General features: G+C 47.2%; 2 protein-coding genes across 2 annotated transcripts in view; one reads left to right on the top strand and one right to left on the bottom strand.

Annotated features, from left to right (window-relative positions):
• Positions 1-2,187, top strand: part of ZNF646 (zinc finger protein 646) — a 17,691-nt gene extending 15,504 nt beyond the window's left edge. Inside the window, exon 3 of the transcript XR_013978965.1 lies at positions 2,177-2,187. The gene's annotated coding sequence lies outside the window, so the exon portion shown is untranslated. The remainder of the gene's footprint in view (positions 1-2,176) is intronic.
• PRSS53 (serine protease 53) lies at positions 239-20,652 on the bottom strand. Its single transcript, XM_080978902.1, has 11 exons — positions 20,411-20,652; positions 14,077-14,103; positions 13,149-13,317; positions 11,357-11,637; positions 10,149-10,315; positions 8,946-9,162; positions 8,570-8,720; positions 6,911-7,170; positions 5,265-5,422; positions 2,742-2,973; positions 239-1,833 (listed from the first exon to the last, which is right to left on the bottom strand). The coding sequence occupies exons 1-11, from the start codon at positions 20,631-20,633 to the stop codon at positions 1,784-1,786; spliced, it is 1,935 nt and encodes a 644-aa protein (XP_080835028.1). The 5' UTR covers positions 20,634-20,652; the 3' UTR covers positions 239-1,783.

Genomic DNA, 20,652 nt, shown 5'->3' with positions numbered 1-20,652 from the left:
AATGGAGGTGTACAAAATGTTCTTAGCTCCTGCAACATACTGTATAGTGATGGTGAGCTGTTTGGATGACTTTGAAAGAGGAGTCTACAAATTAATGGGGATAAGACTATCAATAGCTACTAGCTCTTAAATTTAATAGTAATGCATTAATGATAACAGCCATGAAAGCTGTGTTATGGATTCTTGAGGTGGAGGAGGGCTCTAATTTTTGCTTTTCTGGCACAGACAACTACAGTGCTTGGATTTTCAAAAATATTTATTACCCCCTTTCCCACACAATTGTTTGAAGCATTACTGAAAGACACCAAAATATAACAACATGCAACATCTGGTTGATCAAGTATAAATATATATAAAAACACAGCAGCATTAAAACCATATTAAAAAGTTCAAAAATGATTGTAAGATAAAATAGCATGCCTTCCAGAATAGAAAAAAAACAAAAAACCAGCAGTAGTGTAAAAACAGTGTTGGATCTTCCCCAGGAGAGAATTCGACAACTGCGGTGTCGCCAGTGAAACGTTGCTGTGCCTGGTACCTCCCAGGTGAAACTTTCAAATCTGTTCTGAGCATAAATGCCTGTGTTCTCTGCTTAGGCATAGAAATGGAAGAGTGGATCTCTTGAAAATGTTCCACACCTTCAAATAATTTATTTTGTACAATGAAGTATTAAGATAAATGTGCACACACACACACAGCCACACGCATTCATCTCTGTCAATTGTACGATTACCAAATTCAGTCTCTTAGCCAGTCTACACTAAAGGGTTTCTGAGATACGAAAACACCGACTCTTGGGCCCTCGAAGGAAGTATGTACATTTGATTATGCTATAGGTGAATGACTACTGAGAGTACTATTTCCACCTGAGCTAGAAATCTGAAATTTGGTTTAGTAGTGTCACACCATATGTATGGATGATTTAAATAAATAGAATAAAACACCCTAATTACTAGAAAAACCGGTAAAAGGTGCTGTATATCCCCTGCCCTGTCGCCCTGCTAGAATTCCCTTAGCAAAGGTGGGCAGCAGTTCAGCACAGAACAAGGAAAACCACCTGTGCAAAGGAGTGTTGGCCTGTTGCCTCCTCATACTTCTGAGTCAAGCCGTACTCTGCCTTCTGAAAAACGCAGCTACGCTGGCAGATTAGAAGCTGGATTTCATCACATAAATAAATTTTCATACCCAACCTGTTACGATGCTAATTCAGATTCACTCCAGACCTGGACAAGGTCTCGAGTTTGGCCCTGTGAGTCTGTCTTTCCCCCCCCCCCCCCCCGAAGCAGACAGTTATGGAAGTGGCAGGTTTCTGGCCTTGCTCTGAGGGTCCTCATATACCTGCCTCACTTTATCCTTCGCAACACACCTGTGAAGTAGGTTGAAGGGGGTGGCTTGTCCAAGGCCAGCCTTATTGTCTGAGCACCTGACTGGCCTCTTGGTTCCAATTATGCAGTCTAGGAAAGGAGAGGAGAAATATCCCGAGAAGCAATTGCATCTTGCTATATTCTGCCCCCCTCCATTTTGCCCAGCATGGCAGGGCTCTTAGTGTTATTTTGCAGGGTTGGCATCAGGTGTGATGGGTGTCGTTCCCCTCTCCCCGACAAAGCAAAATACAGGCCCCTGGATTGTTCTGAGATAGGAACAAAGAACTGTCCGTCTGGTAGCTGGAATGAGCCCACCTCCCCAGACTCTGCTGTGTGGTGGGAGCCAGCAATGCTCTCAGATCATTTCTTGAGTGAGAGGCAGAACCAGAGGCGGACGAGAAGGGATGCCACCAAATTTTTCATTCAGCCAAGTTTGGTCTGTTCCGTGTCAGTGTTTTGTCCCTTGATTCTGAAAAAAAGAGAAGCAGCCTAAGTTTATTTACTCCTATAGCTTCAGGAGATGGGATTTAGAAAGAGGAAGGCAATGGATTGTATCCTAGGCCTGCCCTACTCGCTGAAGTCCATGGATGTGACTAGTCTGGGTTCATTGCTTTCAGCGGGTCTACTCTGAGTAGGACTTGGCTGGAAACAATCTGGTGCCTTTCATACTCAAGGTGTGGGGAATCTGGAAAGAATGCCAGGGTGGCTTAGACTGTGAGCTCTTTAGGGGACAGAAAGAAATATTGAAGGCATGCTTTGAGTGCAAATGTAGCCCTCTTGAGCAGGGCTGCCATCCTTATAAAAGTGACCAGGCAGGCAGAAATTTGGCTGGAGAAGCTTTGTTGCTGCACCTCCAGCTTTAACTCTTGCAGGTTACAGAGACAGAGACAGAGACAGAGACAGAGAGAGAGAGAGAGAGAGAGAGAAGGGAAGCAGAGCTCTGCTCTGCTGAGAGATGAGCAGCCTTTGGCTTTCCTTCTCATCTGCCAACCAGCGCTAGCCATTGTACTGGGCTATCTGTTTAATAACCAATTTCTCTTCCTGGGGTACTCTGAGAATGGTGGCTCTTTGAGAGGAATAGGGGGTTTCCTAAAAACTCTAAGCAGCACCCTTAACAACCAACAGTTCCCAGTCTCCTTTGAGGGAAACCATGATTGTTAAAGTGGTGTAACAACACTTTCAACGTCTTGTGCCAATGTCCTCTTGATGATAAGGTGAATCAGTGCATTCATGGGTGCAGGTTACATCCAGAGATTAGTACTGCTTCTGAGACAGGGATGCATGCCCATGGATTCTGAATTGCACTGAAAGGTCCCTGTTGATTCTGTGAACTGCCACCCCACCACCACAAGGATATTCAAGATTGCTGCTCCTTACTTGAAAGAAACACATGCATGCAGGTTTCCGTGTCATTGACCACTGGAATAGGAGGCTTCTGCACATCATAGTAAGCAGACCAGGACAGTTGCATGATCCACTCCTGAAAGCTACTGACTGATGTGTAAACACCTGGACGGACCACAGTCCCACAGCCCTTTCCAAAGCTGGAGATGCCCGCCAAGAACCACGTCCCATTCTCATTGCAAACCAGAGGGTCACCGATGCTATCCTAGAGGTCAAAGAACGAAAATATTAACATAGCAGTCCAACAGGAGCCAAAATACAGAGCATGATGCCATCCAAATCAGATGTGTGTGTGTTTAGATTTTTACTGGATATTCTTAATTGGTTTTAATGTAAGTCACTTTGGGTCACTCTGGGGGGAAAGTTGATAACAAACAGAATGAGTGAGTGAATTGGGGTAGTCAACATGGTTCATTCCCAATGTTGTTGGACACCGACTCGGTCCAGTATACCTGAAGGAGCGTCTCCACCCCCATCGTTCTGCCCGGACACTGAGGTCCAGTCCCGAGGGCCTTCTGGTGGTTCCCTCGCTGTGGGAAGCCAAGTTATAGGGAACCAGGCAGAGGGCCTTCTCAGTAGTGGCACTCGCCTTATGGAACACCCTCCCACCAGATGTCAAAGAGAAAAACTACCAGACTTTTAGAAGACATCTGAAGGCAGCCCTGTTTAGGGAAGCTTTTAATGTTTAATAGGTTATTCTATTTTAATGTTCTGTTGGAAGCCGCCCAGAGTGGCTGGGGAAACCCAGCCAGATGGGCGGGCTATAAATAAATTATTATTATTATTATTATTATTATTATTATTATTATTATCATCATCATCATCATCATCTCCCCAACCAGCATGGCTAATAGAAATGATGGGAGTTGGAGTTCAACAACATCTGGATGGCATCATGTTGCCTATCCCTCAGTAAAAGGAAGGAATCAGAAGCAGAAACATGGGGTCACATTTCCTGGTCTTCAAAGAGAACACCGCCATGGATGAAAGATATGTAACAACCAGGAGTCCCTGCTTTTAATCTGGGCTCCTAATTCCTGCTCAGTGAATAGGAGTCTACCAGATAGTATTTAAGTATGTTGTGTGAAAGGAGGGGGAAAGGGGGGAAATGACAGAAAGCACCAGTAAGTTTCTCAGTGGGACTTCTCAAATATCTAAAAAACCCCCCACATTTGGCGCTTCCAGATTTGCAGCTGTGCGCAACTAGAGAATAAGCATTTCAGCACTACACCAAGTGGACAGCTCCATGGGCTGAAAGATCCTTTACTGGCCAGCTAAACGCTTTCTCGTTTTTGTGTGCGAGTTTCCGCAGGGAAATTCTGCTGCGTGAGCCCTACTGGAACAATGTTTGGGCAAGAGATGTAAGCAAAGCAATGGATTGCCTCCTCTGCTAGTCCTATTTGTTGAAGAAATGCCTTAGCGTTATATAGAAACACCGGATTTACTTAGCTGTGTGTTTATGGTACAGCCATGCATCTGTATTTCAGGAGCAATTTCCAAGTATTTCGTAAGCTGAGCAACAGAAACACCTCTTGAGATTGATAGCTGGTGAAAGTGTTATTTTCTTGTTATCCTGAAATTAGAGGCTCTTCTACTCTGATGGCATTTGGCTTCTACACTGAGGATTATTTTGATAGACATTGTTCCATTAAGTTATACAGTACAATTTTTTTAAAAAAAATCATTGATCTGAAATTCTACATTATTTCTTGTTCTGGTATAAAATGGCTTTAAATTATAAGCATTCAGATTTCTTTTTATGAACTGTACACGAAACTGGAGACATCAGAAGTGTGTAGCAAAGACCTGTTGTGTTGTTGGGAGTGATGGAAGTTAGAACCCTGCAATTAAAAAAAGGGCAAACCTTGGAGACCCTAATTTAATTCACCTCCTTAGAGTAAGGTTACCAGATGTCCCCGTTTCCCAGGGACAGTCTCCGGATTTACAAATCAGTCCCCATACAAAATCCATTGAAGTTGAAAAGTGTCCCTGGATTCATTGAAAAAAATCTGGTAACCTTACCTTAGAGCAGTGGTTCTCAACCTGTGGGTCCCCAGATGTTGTTGGACTACAACTCCCATCATCCCTGAGCTCTGGCCTTGCTAGCTAGGGGTGATGGGAATTGTAGTTCAACATCATCTGGGGACCCACAGGTTGAGAAAGGCTGCCTTAGAGAGAGGATCTTGCAACTCATGTGATTACTACATGGAAACAGGGTATACATAGGGCTGAATCAGAGTGCTGCAAAACTGCTGCAAAACTGCCATCTGAGCAGTTCTGCCACAAAGCACCCTGCCATAAAGCACTGCTGCTGCTGACACATGCAGAAAGACACAACAGGGACCATCCTGGCAGGCTGTGCCATGAGCTCAGTGGAAGGGGGAGGTGATATTTAGTACCCAAAATGTGGGATGATTTGGCTATAACTGACCATATTCCCCCCCCCCATCTGTTTCAAACATCCTTCCAGCACAAGAGGTGTTGACCTCCCCTTACCTGGCAGCGCATGTTGCTTTTACTGGGCGTGGCACACATCATCTGAGAGGTGATGGGGATCTCTTCCCCCACGTCGCTGGTCTTGTTATAGATGCAGTTGCATTCCTTGGGGCCAAGGAGTTTGATCTCCACGCTGCCCGGAAAACTCAAATTGCCATCTAGATAAAGATGGAAAGATCATGAGTTGGTAAGCCATGCCAGGGATAATTATTTTATTCATTCATTCATTCATTCATTCATTCATTCATTCATTCCCTGCCCATCTGACTGAGCTTCCCCAGCCACTCTGGGTGGCTTCCAACAAAATATTAAAATACCATAATACATCAAGCATTAAAAGCTTCCCTAAACAGGGCTCCCTTCAGATGTCTTCTAAAAGTCTGGTAGTTGTTCTCTTTGACATCTGGTGGGAGGGTGTTCCACAGGGTGGGCGCCACCACTGAGAAGGCCCTCTGCCTGGTTCCCTGTAACTTGGTTTCTCGCAGCAAGGGAATCACCAGAAGGCCTTCGGCACTGGACCTCAGTGTCCAGGTAGAACGATGGGGGTGGAGACGCTCCTTCAGATATACTGAACTGAGGCCATTTAGGGCTTTAAAGGTCAGCATCAACACTTTGAATTGTGCTCGGAAACATGCTGGGAGCCAATGTATGTCTTTCAAGACCGGTGTTATGTGGTCTCGGTAGCTGCTCCCAGTCACCAGTCCCCCCTCCCTAAGACTGTGGCACTTTCCCCCATCCCTTTAACCCTGGCAGAATCTAAGAGGGACTCTAAGGCCCAGGGCTCAGAATGCAGCCCTCCAGTCCTCTCCCATCAAGCCTGCAAGGGACTCTCCCCCAGGCCACGCCTCCTCACTAGCCCTGCTTTGCATATTCATGCCTGCCTAGAATGCGCACTGGAACTCAGATGGTGCTTCTTGCCTGCCTAGATGAAGAGTCCAGTGGGATGTGTGAGCATGTGCAGAAGCAACCCTTAATGCACAGGGGCAAAATAAACATTTGTTCCTCTGCTCGTTTTAGCTTCTGGCCCTGCCCACCACCCACATGTGGCTTCTGGAAGAGAGAGAAGGTGGTCCTTTCTGGCAGGAAAGGATTCCCCACCCATGCAGAGGGCCTTCTCAGTAGCGGCGCCCACCCTGTGGAACGCCCTCCCATCAGATGTCAAGGAAATAAACAACTATCTGACTCAGGGGTCAGCAACCTTTTTCAGCCGTGGGCTGGTCCACCGTCCCTCAGACCATGTGGTGGGCTGGACTATTTTGGGGGGGGGGTGAATGAATTCCTATGCCCCACAATAACCCAGAGATGCATTTTAAATAAAAGGACACATTCTAGTCATGTAAAAACACGCTGATTCCCGGACCGTCCATGGGCCGGATTGAGAAGGCGATTGAGTTGCATCTGGCCCATGGGCCTTAGGTTGCCTACCCCGATCTGACTTTTAGAAGACAGCCGTGGCAGCCCTGTTTAGGGAAGCTTTTAATGTTTGATGTTTTATTACTTTTTTGTTATTATTATTAATATTCTGCTGGGAGCCGCCCAGAGTGGCTAGGGAAACCCAGCCAGATGGGCGGGGTATGTATAAATAAATAAAAAATAAATAAATAAGATAATCTTGCACAGTCACACCATGCTCCTCCCCGACATACCGATTCTCTGTCCGCGGGTCCAGCAGGTAGAGCCAAAGGGGAACTGGTGGTTGGCGTACGGGGCGCAGATGGCCCGGATTCTGTCATTGAACACCACAGGCTGGGACAGCTTGGCCATCGCAATGTCGTGACCTTCCTTCGCCTCCACATAGGCACCGTGGAGTTCAATCTGCTGGATGGCCCTCTTCTCCTGCCACGTCTGCTCGCCCGCTTCCCGCTGCTCACCCAGCAGCACCTCCCAGCCCTCGGGTTCCTGGAGCCTGACAAACAGAAGACAGGAGGAATTGAAGCATGCATTTGGGTTGCAGAATTTTCATGGACTTGGTTGGCCTTGATATGTTTTGCACACACCAAAACAGGTCCAGGAGGCCGCAGTCAGCAATTAGGGGAGCCAGGACTCTTGAGTGTAATAATACTACTTGAGTATCGCAGAGCAATGTCGAATGCACGAAGCACTTCACAAATATTATCTTGTGAATGCTTACAACAGTCCTGTGAGGTAACCCCTCCTCACCCGCATGCCACACATGAGATGCAGGAGCTTGCCTAAGGCCACCTACCCAATGCACCCAGCAGAGGAGAGATTTCACCTGGGGATGCCCTGATTCAAAATTCTTAGCTACTACACTGCATCTACAACCGCATCTACATAGGGACACGGGTGGCACTGTGGGTTAAATCACAGAGCCTAGGACTTGCCGATCAGAAGGTTGGCGGTTCGAATCCCCGTGACGGGGTGAGTTCCCGTTGCTCGGTCCCTGCTCCTGCCAACCTAGCAGTTCAAAAGCATGTCAAAGTGCAAGTAGATAAATAGGTACCGCTCCGGCGGGAAGGTAAACGGCATTTCCGTGTGCTGCTTTGGTTCGCCAGAAGCAGCTTAGTCATGGTGGCCACATGACCTGGAAGCTGTACGCCGGCTCCCTCAGCCAGCAAAGCGAGATGAGCACCACAACCCCAGAGTCGGTCATAACTGGACCTAATGGTCAGGGGTCCCTTTACCTTTACACTGCATCTACACACCCTCAGTCATTGAGCTTTCAAGACATACCAAATACTGTCTATATGACTAAGTGGGATTAACTTTCTGCACTCTGCAGCCAGAATATGCCATGCCTTTTTCCCACTGGGAGGCTGCTGTGTACCTTTAACAGCTGGGCACTGGGCAGAAATTCAACAACTGAAATTGACTGGAGAAAGCGTCACCTGTTGAGATTTTTCTGGCTGTTAACAAAAGATAGAGCAGCCAAAAAAGAAGGCCATCAACATCCTGGCTTTCAGGCAGAGAAACCCTTAACTGGATTAATTTATTGTGAAGTCCACTCAGGGTGGTTTATTCCACAGCCTGAATCAATGATGCCCGGTTCCCTTAATTATTACGTTATGATTGTTTCAGAATATCTTACCTAAAAGAACGCTAAATAACATATTGCAGAGAGCAGTCAAAACCAGCAGTGAATGGCAAGAGAGGGGAAAATCCAGCTCTCTGCTCACCCCATCATAAGCAGTTTCAGCCATGGGGGAAGTCATGAAGGTTATAGAAGCTGCTGCAGGAGAAGATGCCATCATCAAGAATCCAAAGTAGGCTAGCATGACACAGGATGTCACATTCTCCTGCCCAGAGACCACCAGGAAAACTTTGCCCATGCAATCTCCACTCACCCAATGAAGCACTGTGCAGAGGTGATGACCCAGTCCTCAGCGATCAAGGTGGCTCCACAGACGTGCTGACCCTTGTGCCGAAGGCTCACGTACCAGGGCCAGATACCCTCTGCCCCTCCGCCAGGCCTATCTGCTTTCATCACCCCGCAGCCTGGAAACCGGTGCAGAGGAAAACATGGTGTCAGAAGAACATAAGAAGAATCTTATGCTTTCAGATGTTGCTAGGCTACAGCTCCCACCATCCCTGACCAGGAGCCACGCTGGCTTGGGCTGATGGGAATTGGAGACCCAGCAATACAGTCCTGAAGGGCCACAGACTTCCCAACCCATGCTGTGAAACCATATAGTTGCAGCAATCCTAGGTAAAGACCCATACCTGTGCACATGTACTTGTCGGTTGTATTGGGCCGGGGTTCGGGCTGGTTGGCAAAGGTGGCATTTTCAACATAACGCTTGATCCAGTCGGCGTAGAAAGCGGTGTCGGTCAGGACGGTGGGGCCAAAGAACTGTCTGCAGCCCATGGAGAAACTCAAGATCCCTGCCTGGAACCAATAGCCATCCTCCATGCAGACCAGAGGGCCACCTGAATCGCCCTGGGGTGGAAAGAGGAGCTTTGTAACACAGGTGTGCATAATGTTTTGTTGCTATGCTGGCTGCTGGCTGCTGGTTTCACTAGTAAATGGCCCAGAGGAGTTGGCTTATTTTTCGCCAGTGGCAGCTAATGGATAGAGCTGGGCTTCTGTGATCCTTTCTGTGAACCGCCCTGAGACCTCCGGGTATAGGGCGGTATAGAAATTCAATAAATAAATAATAATAATAATAAAATTTGTCAATTAGCCAGACATGGTGAAGACAATCACTAGTCTTCACTTCTCTGCCCTCAAAAGGAAAAAAAAATAGAGTTGTATCCAATGCTAAACAGAGTAGACCCATTGAAACAAATGGACCCAAGGTCATTGTGTTCATTCATTTCAATGGTCTACTCTAAGTAAGACTAGCATTGCCTCCAGCCCCACTCAGATGTAAGTCCTTTTCAATTCCATGACATTTACTCCCAGATATATGGGGTGGAGGATTGCAGCCTAAAACTGGTCGCTCTAATTCCGGCACAATCATACTTGGGAAAATGGGGAATGCACAATGATGTTGTGCGTGTCAGGGAGAAAGTGCCCAAACTTTGAGCCCAGCAACCCTTATGGAGAGCCACAGGTTCCCCATCCCTGAAATAATACTTGTTTCTGCATATAAATGCATGGGGATGTGCTGTTGCACCCACTCTCTTGATGGTTCTGTGTTTTATCTATGCTAGCCAATGTGATGGTGGAGAGGTGGAGACTTATACCATGCCCTGAAGCAGCAGCACCCCTTCACTATTGGAAGCCTTGCTGAGCTGCCAGATGGCTTCTGATGTTTCTCCAGGCATTACTCACAAACTCATATTTGCATGTCTGTAGGGGCTACGAAGTTGCTTGAAACATAAAGCATTTAGGCCTGATCTTGCAAGGCAGGGCCTGTCTTGTTGGGAAGCACAATTCCACCCACATCCTTCCTTTGACAGTTTCACTCCTCTTTTGCTGACCTTGCAGGGACCCCTCTTGCGGTCAGGAGTCATGGCACAGACCATGCCGGGCCGAGCTGGGCTGACGATCCTCCTGTTGCGTAGGTTGCTGTAGATGCAGTTGCAGGTGTCGCTGGTCAGCAGGTCTACGGTCATCTCCTGGAGGTTCATGGGTTTTGGCAGGGTGACTGGAGGGGAGCAAGGGGCACAGTTAGAATATTATTAGGTGGTCCCAGGCAGCTGGGCAGAAGATGATTATAGCAACCCCTGATCATGTTGGTTGGCCCCTAATCACAGGTCTCTCACACACACTGCCAAAGATCTGATGAAACCACCATTCAATCTTATATGGAGGCAGACCATGGCTCCATCTGTCGTCCACACTGACTGGCAGCAGCTGTCCAGGGATTTCCCCAGGGGACATTCCCAGCCCTACTGGGAGATGCCATAGAGTGAACCTGGGACCTTTTGCATGTGAAGCAGATGCTCTGCTGATGAACTATGGCCCTTCCCATAAGGCCTGGTGAAGCCAGCACCTGAATTAGGAATGCAAAAAGCTACCTGCCCTATGTAGAACCCTCAGTCCACCTAGGCTAGTATTGCTTCCTCTGACTGGCAGTGGCTCTCAGGGATGGGCCCTTTTCCATCACCAGGCAGTCTAGGGATGGAAGAATCTGTCATTTCTCCATTCTCTCAGCTTCTTATTTCCACAGTCTTAAATTCACTTCTCTACATTTCTGCAGCAATTTGTGAATTTCCCCTTTTAAAAATCCTCCTGAAAATTCTTCAGCATCTCAGTGTGAATTTATCCCAACACACACATTTTTGTATGCAGTTTTGTCTCATTTTTTGAAAGCAATTTATCCTAACGTCATGCACTTTTGCATGTTCTTTTCACCAATATATTCCCGTTTTATTGCACATTCCGCCCCCGAACACACGCATTTTGGTAAAGGTTCTATGGTTGCGCAACCATATTGCAAAGTCTGGATAAGCACACGTTTCAAAGGATGGCTGCGGTTTCGGTTTCCGTATAGTTTCAGAAAGCATGGGTTTGATAGATGTGAGCTGAATCGAACTCCTTCTCCCAGGCCTACCTGCTGCCTGATCCTTTTAAGCAGAGCTGGTAGGGCCAAACCTGGAACCTTCTGCACCCACAGCTCAACCACAGAAGCAAGACCCATGTGCTCCTCCCCCTCTGACCAGAGAGACCCCCGTTCCTCACTCACCGTTATTGGCGACTTCTCCCCAGCCGCTCAGCCAGCACTGCGTCCCGAAGGCAAATCGGTGGTTGGCATACGGCAGGCAGATGGGAGCAATGTCCCGGCTGTAGCTCACAGGCTCGCTGAGGCGCACCAGGGCGATGTCATCGCCTTTGTCGTAATTGACGTAGTCCTTGTGAGGGATGATGTCAGAGACGTTGCGTTCCAGCCCCCTTTGAGACCTGCCTGTCAGCTTCACGCGGCCCAGCACCACTTTCCAGTCAGATGCGCAGATTTTGATTCCCAGCCTGGAGGAAAAGAGAAAGAGCCGTGTTTGAGAATCTCTCGCAGTGCACTCTTGAATCTGCAGAATGGGCGCAGGGGCCCCTTGCTTGCTTTGTTCACGAGCTGATGCAATGACCCCCTTCCTACCCGCCAGTCTCTTTTTGTCTCAACTTCTGCCGTGTGTTGTAACTTGGAAGCTCCAGCGGAGGTTTAAACCTCACCTCAGCTGCAAGTTAATAAGGGAAGAGCCATGGCTGAGAGGCAGAACATGGGGTCTGCGTGCAAAAGGGCCGAGTTTCAAACCTTGGCATTTCCAGGTAGGTCTGGAAAAGACTCCCTGGCTGAAACCTTTGGGAGAGGTGCTGGAACTCACCACAAACACCTCCTTAAAGGTAAAGGTAAAGGAGCCCCTGACCATTAGGTCCAGTCATGGCCGACTCTGGAGTTGCAGCGCTCATCTCGCTTTACTGGCTGAGGGACCCAGCTTCGGGGTCATGTGGCCAGCATGACTAAGCCGCTTCTGGCGAACCAGAGCAGCGCACGGAAATGCTGTTTACCTTCCTGCCAGAGCAGTACCTATTTATCTACTTGCACTTTGACGTGCTTTCAAACTGCTAGGTTGGCAGGAGCAGGGACCGAGCAACGGGAGCTCACCCCATCGCAGGGATTCAAACCACCGACCTTCTGATCGACAAGTCCTAGGCTCTGTGGTTTAACCCACAGCGCCACCTGCGTCCCCTTAGTTCTCTTATAATGGCAATGGCGTCCACCTGAGGTGTGCTGGAACTGAGTTCCGGCTGGAAAAAAGCCCTGCTTCTTACTTTCCTTAATGAGGTAGCCTCAGCAATTCCCCTCTCTCTGTTTCAGCTTCCCATCCATGTTGTGGGGATATTACAACGCCTTAAAAGTATTTGTATATAGCAATAACCTCGCTTTGGATACGGTAGCTTAAAACCACGGAAAGCACTGATAATGATGACAGATCTATAAATATTAGGGTTGCCGTGTTTTGTCGATCCGTTTGTTTAATAGGCTAAAACTATTTTTTTATAAAAAAAAAGAATTCTGCAGGGTGTTTCAATGAAGGCACTTTTTAAAGCAATCAAAACATTTTTGTTTTGTTTGTTTTCTAACACAAGTACAATCATATCTTGGATCCTGAATGCCTTGTGACTCAAAAGTTTTGGCTCCTGAATGCCACAAATCTGGAAGTGAGTGTTTCAGTTTGCGAACGTTCTTTGGAACCCGAACGTCTGACGCGGCTGACACGGCTTCCGATGGAGTGCAGGAAGCTCCTGCAGCCAATCGGAAGCTGTGCCTTGGTTGTCGAACATTTTCGGAAGTTGGACAGACTTCTGGAACGGATTCCGTGCAACAACCAAGGTACGACTGTACTTGGAAAAATTGCAGGTGGTTACAGACTCCCTCCAATCGGAGACAGAAGGGTAAAAATGCCTCTTCAGAGAAGATGCTGGATGTCTTTTAGGATGCAATTCCCGTGGGTACCAAGAGGGGGCACTCCGTCTTGACTTACTCATAGAAGCAGTGGGCCGCAGTCAGGACCCATCTCTCGTTAATGAGGCTTCCGCCGCAAAAGTGCTCTCCGCGGTACTGGAGGCTGACTTGCCATGGCCACTCGCCACGCCGGGCATCCAGTCCACCTGCTAGCCGGATAACGGGCTTTTGAATGCCACATTTTAGTGCTGGGGGGAAAGCAGAGAGCAAGGTGACTCACACACACCATATAGACATACCTGTCGTGACAGCAGATCTATAGCTAGCGACTCACAATGCAACCCTACGCATGAATTAGCCAGAGGTTAAGTCCCACTGCATTAAGTGAAGCTTGCTCCTTAGTAAGAGCGTTTAGAATAGCAGTTTTAAGTGGATCTTATAGCTGTTGCCTCTTCTCAGGGAATAATGTTTATGTGAAGATTCCCTGACAAAGAACCATCCCTCCCATCACTTCTCAAACTACAGCTCCTAGGGTTCTTTTGGAGAACTGAAAGTGGTACAAGTTTGCATGGCAGATTTGCCCTTTTGCGCATCGTTTATAATCCATCTTTTTTGCAAAACCATTGGTCCAACCAACAGGGGTTGTGCGGCCCCCAGGCCCGAGGTTTCCCAACCCTGTTCTAACCCCCTTAGTCAACTTCCTGAATAGCTCTGAAGCCACACAGAAGTGTGACTCCCTTTGCTCAGATTCATCTCTTGTGAATCATTTAAGATATTTTCAGCCCGTTATGTAATCAAATTGCCAAATAAGAAGGACAAGTTTCATCTCTCCAGAGCTGCTGATTGCAAGCTCCTTCGGACAACCACCTGTTGTCTTTCTTTTCTTCTGAGACTCTAAAAAACATATTATGATCTTTAACAGGGCTAGTTACAGTGGAATTTTAAAACAAATAATATAAAAAAGAACAGAACAGAATAAGGAAAAGTTCTAAGTTCAGGGCACATACCTTGGGCAGATGATCCTTGCTGAAGACCTGGTGGAAAGAGAAAAATGGTTGAGGGTTTTTTTTATGTTTTCCCCCTGCGGTCCATCACTGTCCATTATGCAAAGCCAGCAAGAATGCAGAGCAGCCTTCACAAATCTGGTGATTTCCAGATGTTTCAGCTTGCAATTCCCATCAGAACCAGCTAGCACAGCTGATGAGGATGATGGGAGTGGTAATCCGAAACTCCAGCAGGGCAGGGAGAGACACTATTCTTTTAAAAACAGGTTTCTGCTTTTTGTGGTTTTTCGCGAATATTTTTATTTCATTCCCAGGCATGGTTCTGGCCTGGATCCCCTTTGCTGGTGCCTTGTCCACTTAGCTTTGTCCACCTGATCACTAACTGGCAGCTGAATGAATGAGTTTATTCCAACGGCTGTCAAGGCAACATGAATGGTGATAAGCCACAAGCCATCTGTTAGCCAGCCATCAGAAGGGCTGCACATTTTTGCAACCGTCAGTTTCCAGTATCTTGCAATGTTAGCGGATGGGCTACAATTTCACAAGACTGATTCTGCAAGAGGGGACTTCCTGACCTTTCCTAAAACATCCATGGGGGAACTGGCTCTTTGCTTTGGCTTTCCGATCCTTCAGCTGCCCTCTTTAGTGGCATGCATGTTAAATAAGGGGTATGCACCCCTCTTTACAAAGTACAGTTTTCTGTCTGGAAGGGCTACCAGAGGACTATCCCCTGTTGGAAGGTGCCCTCTGATTGAGGGCTGTCCAGTCCAAGTCTGCTTTAAAGGCAAGAAACCATCAAAAGGGAGATCAGGAGCCTTGAAGTTGCCCAACAACAGTTAAGAACACCTGGTCACCAGACTGAGCAAGCACACAAAGACGTATCTATCACCAAGATACAACAAGTAATTATTTCTAAACGTGCATACAAATTACCACATGCAAATTCAATGCAGATTGGTTCCCCCTTCCCCCTTTAGCGCAAGGCATAACTGGCCTCTAACAGCCACAAATGATCTGCAGCAATTAGCAATATTTGTCTCCATCCATTATTTTGCCACCCTGCTCCCTTAACATCTCAGCCACTACTGAGCTTCTTTCTGCACAGGGGCCCACCTAGCCAGGCTGAAGCCCTCAAGAGCTGAGATGGAGAACTTGTGACTCTTTGGTTCCAGTTACAGATAGGTAGCCGTGTTGGTCTGCCATAGTCAAAATAAAAAAAATCCTTCCAGTAGCACCTTTAAGACCAACTAAGTTAGTTCTTGGTATGAGCTTTCGTGTGCAAGCACACTTCTTCAGATACACAAGAGCTGAGATGGAGAACTTGTGACTCTTTGGGTATTGCAGGACTCCAGCTCCCTCCGTCTCTGACCATTGGCCATGCTGGCTGTGGCTGATGGGACCTGGGAGTTCAACCACACACCTGGAGGGCCACAGGCTCCCCATCCCTGCTTAGAAATTCTTCCAGGCCTGGTAGGACCTGCATGATGGTTTCCACCACAGCTTCCTTTTCACGCTTTGCTACTTCAATGGCGGGAACAGTCCTAGAAATGAGTCGAAATAGAAAAATTCCTTCCTGTAGCACCTTAAAGACCAACTAAGTTAGTTCTTGGTATAAGCTTTCGTGTGCAAGCACACTTCTTCAGATACAGATACTTCTTCTGAAGAAGTGTGCTTGCACACGAAAGCTTATACCAAGAACTAACTTAGTTGGTCTTTAAGGTGCTACAGGAAGGAATTTTTCTATTTCGACTATGGCAGACCAACACGGCTACCCATCTGTAACTAGAAATGAGTGACAGTCCATGCAGTCCATGCCTGCGTCTCCTCTGGTCTCTAAAGCTGTTGAAGATGCAGGAGACTGTGGCTGATGAGATTATGACAGTCCTTATCTCATTTCCAGTGCACTGTTTCCTGGCCCTTCATGAGTCAGATGCACTCTCATGAGAGAAAGCAAAGCTCTCTAGCAAACAGTGACTCAGCCAGCGCCTAACGCCCAGGGTCAATTTCCTGAAGCAACACTGTGCCCGGTCGAAAATTTTCCCCAGGAAAGAGGAAACGGCAATCTCCCTCCAATTTTGAATGAGCAGTGTTTGTTTATGTAGTTTGCCACATAACACAAGGTCAACATCCTTCACCCAGATTAGGACCATTTCCTGGTTTTTTAATCCAGGCTGGTTGACGCATGTAGTTCTATGAGATCTGATATGGTACAGTGGATTGCTCTTTGCTTGTGAGGAGCTGGGGTCAAGCGTGCTTTTAAAATACTTTCCCATATGCCTTTGTTTTTAAAGCCAACGCCCCCTATGCAGGTTAAAATTTAGCGACTGAGGGAGGCAGGTTCCATCTAGCCTACTCCACACCCTGCTATGCTTGATTTCCCTTTGCAGGGCATTTGGATTTTTTAATTTATTTTTTAACTATTTCCCCTATCTAGAACTTCAAGTGGCACCTTTTCGCTCCCTCCAGACTGCCACCATTTTGCAGGAGGGAATCAAGCGCATCCTGTAGCTTTAGGTTTGACAATTCCAGGAGTGAAAGGTCTCTCTTGACTTAGCCTATCACTATAACACATTTAAAAACAACAACACACACAACTGTGATGAGAAAAGTGTGGGATCAACGATTGATTAATGGGAAGATGCGCAAGCAAATAATGATGAATGCCAATTTTGTGCGAGTGTTTCCCAATTTTATTTAAATTTTGCTGGCAAGGGACACCTGCAGCAGCTGCCTGGAACTGAACTGGATCTGAGCACGCCTGGGAAGACCGCCCAAGAGTGAGGTAAACAACACTTCTCCTCTGCCGAATTGTTTTGTACAGCTGTGTGCCAGGCATTTCCTTGGAATGGAGGAGGGAAGAGGCAAGGAAAGAAAGGAAAGAAGCCACCCTGTTCCTTATCACAACAATTTGGAACACAGCTATTTATAATGTACCAGCTTATCATAATTAGGCTTTGCACAAGAGGCCAGACTGTTGGCGCCTTTAGCCCCACCTCAGCTGTCATTCTGTTCTTGGGAACTGGGATTGCTACGAGTGCCCAGTGACTTCAGAGGAACACTTTGATCCACCACAGAAATCAAGGGGATCCAGGAACTATTCTCTCTGTCTGCACACCATACATCTAAAGCACCTCCACAAAAGAATCCTGGGAATTGTAGTTTATCCCCACTGAGCTGTATTTCCCAGTACCCTGAACAAAATACCGGTCCCAGGACTCTTGGGGGGGGGGGAGAGTAATGCACTTTAAATGTCTGGTGCACAGGGGATCTGGGGGCCAGGGCAAAAGACCTGGGGTTTAGGCCTCCTGGGCAACCCCCAACAATGCCCCTGCTCTCTGTGCAAGGCAACCTTTACTTTTGAGCTGAAATATTAAAATACAGAGAGCCCTTTTAATCTAATACCAGATTTGGGTGGAGAATGATGATATGGAAGTGTACAGGGATGATGCTTTTTTATCTTAGCTGCAGGTTTGACCTCTGGAATTTAAAAACAGGTTATGCAGCTAGCAAACTGTGTGTGTCTGTGTTTGAGATCCTTCTTGGTTACCTGACCTTTCCCAGGGAGAAAGGCTGGACTCTCTTTTAAAAAACAGGGTTGACCACATTATTTTGGCACAAAGCCACATGTTATCTACTTGGGTTTGTTCTCATCTTCAGACATTTTCCAACAAATAGCTTCTGGGGCTTTGAGGGGCAAAGGAGAACTTCATGCAGAGAAAGAGGAGGCTGGGTGACCAGTCTTGCATCAACTGACCTGGATGAGGCTGAGATCTTGTTTTTCCTGACATGGGTTCTGTGGTTTTAATGACTCCATGGCAGGCCAAAATTCAACAGGGAACAAACTTCCCCAAACTCTGTGCAGGGAGATGTTGAACATGCCCATGACACAGCTTTTAAAGGCAAAGTGTGGCCACCCCAACAGTATCAATAGCCAGGAATGAAAAATCTATGGCCCTCCAACAACATCTAGAAAGGTCGCAGGTTCATCACCTGCAATTGCCAGGCCAAAATGAGGTGGCACAGCCTGACTCCCTCCTTTGGCAATCCTCACAGAACTCTAGCCCAATGGTTGCCATTAATCTGATTGGAATTAATTTTATAATGAAATGATTTTAGAATGTTGTATCATTTTACTATTGTTAGCCGCTCTGAGCCCGGCTTCGGCTGGAGAGGGCGGGATATAAATAAAATTTATTATTATTATTATTATTATTATTATTATTATTATTATTATCATTATTATTCCATCTTGTCTTCATATATACCCATCGAACCAACTAACCAACTAGTCCTTAGTCACACTGAGATCCCACTGAAATCAATGTGAGAAGTTTGTCATGATTTTAATCTTTAGCTGGAAGCCACCCAGAGTAGCTAGGGAAACCCAGCCAGATGGGCGGGGTATAAATAAATGATGATGATGATGATGATGATGAGTAACTGAATGGCCATCCTTGACCAAAGGAGCTTCAAAGGGGAAACTCCAGCAGGAAGCTGCTGAATTGCAACTTATCAACAAGTTTGATCCTATCTGAGTCTCAGTAGAGGCAATAGTTCCCTGTCCTACTACAGATGTTAAATTGCTTAGTAATGCAAATATGGCAGTGTTATCACCAGTTACAACTCTTAAGAAGGACAGCTGTGCTTATTTCATGTACATTTTAGCTCTAGCTGACATATTTCACAGGCTGTGTCCTTTTTGCACTCCATTGCCATTTAACTCCTGTTTCTGCACCCCCATGTTCTACGCCCCCATGTGTATAAACTTTCATGGTCCTCGGCTGTCTAACAGACTTTGACATATTTCCTTTTTCGCTGAGGATTACGGTCCATGCATCTGTTGAAGTCAGGTGTAGCTCGTGAAAGCTTACAATTCTTTTATTTTTATTTAATTGGTATCCTGCCCTTCATCCAAAGATCTCAGGGCGGTTCACAGCAATAAGCAATAACTAGAAAGATGCTTGGTTGCTTTAAACTTCTGTCGCTTTCAGTGGCATCTCACCCCTCATGTCTGGAACTGGGGCAGCAGCCCCTGCCCAAATTGAAGACTGCAGTTTCCCCCCATCACTGTGCCTCCATGCTGGAGAAAGCTTTATCGGCCAAATCTCTTCATTTCAGGCAAAGCAGCTCTGACGAGTGGCTTGTTGCAGGTATTGCCACCAGTGGCTTAGATGCCAGCACTTTGGTGGCAATGCAAGGAATAATGAAGGAAGGCTTGCTGTACAGCTGTCACAAGGAGCAGGAGATCAGTCACAATAAGGGGAAGGGGAAGTGCAACCCAACCTCCCACCAACCCCCAATCTTTGTCTTCCTGAGCCCTTTGCCTTAAGTTCATCTATGAATCAGAGGAGGGGAAAGCTCCTCGCCACCACAACCACCACAACCACCACCATCACTGCCACCATTGCCCCACTTACGTTGCAACACAGTGAATGGAGGAAGTCTTTCCTTCCTCAAAACCTCTGCTGAGTGCCAATAATTATTTTTTTGTAAAAAATAACTCCTCTCCACACCTTGCGCCATTAACAGAAGATAGATCGACAGCAGCGGCGAGGGAATCGTTTCCAGCCAGAGGGCCACCTTCCCTCACTGGCAGCCTTCCAAGGGCCACAGGTGATTACTTTTGTACAGCAGGGTCCACTCCAGCCACACACAAACCAGAGGTTTCTATACCGCCTTGCTGCACCATCCTCTACCCAAGCAAAAGCATTTAAGGAAGGCACACCGCAGGGCTGCTGAGAGGTGTAGCCAGCTGTGAGGTGGCCCAAGGGCCACATGGAGAGGTCTGGAGGGCCGCATTCGGCCCCCTAAGTCCGAGTTTCTCCCCTCCTGACCTGTAGTATGGTTAGGAAACCAGTAGCCCTCCAGATATTGTGCTCCAGTTCTCGTCCGCTCCAGCCAGCGTGGGTTGCCAACCACCTTAGGTATTGTATCCGTTGACCTTCCCCTCCATTCATCTTGCCTATATCTTGCCCATCATCTGCCTGCCTATTTAAAGCAGGGCAGCTCTTCTTATCTCTTGCCAGGCTTGCAGCAAAAACAACAGAATGTCTCATGACACTGAAAGTGCTTAAGGATTTATTGTGGGAGCAGCTATTCCTGGGACTACTGCCCACTTTCAGCCAGCTGGTTTCCATCCTGGTTTTGGCTCCTGGGCTGAGCATCCTTCCCTGTGGTGCCCTGCTGCCCTTTTCATCCCTCCGTCCTCGGAGGCACTTATCCTGCCATCCCATTCTGCCCACCCCAACAAGCCTGCCTATGTGCCCGTCTGTGTGCACCATTCCGTTCTCACCCAACTCTCTGCTGCACACGCCAGAGGCTGTGCCCAGGAACTCACCCGTCAGGACCAACAGCAAAAGCAGCCCAGCGCTGGCAGAGCTTCTTGTCTGTCCTCTCATCTTTGCAGATCTTCTCGTCGTATCTGTCCGCTCCCTGAACGTTCTGGGATTTATATGCGCCATGGGGCCCTTGCAGGAGGAGGCAGTCTGGGTCTCCCCGCCCCACCACACCTCATTAGTCTTGCACAATGTGGCATTTCTCTGCGTGTGTAAGAAGCACATTTAGTCATCTTTATTTCCC

Source organism: Podarcis pityusensis (assembly GCF_964106645.2).
Source record: "Podarcis pityusensis genome assembly, chromosome: 13".
Lineage (NCBI taxonomy): Eukaryota > Metazoa > Chordata > Lepidosauria > Squamata > Lacertidae > Podarcis > Podarcis pityusensis.
This window is presented reverse-complemented; position numbering and strand designations above follow the sequence as displayed.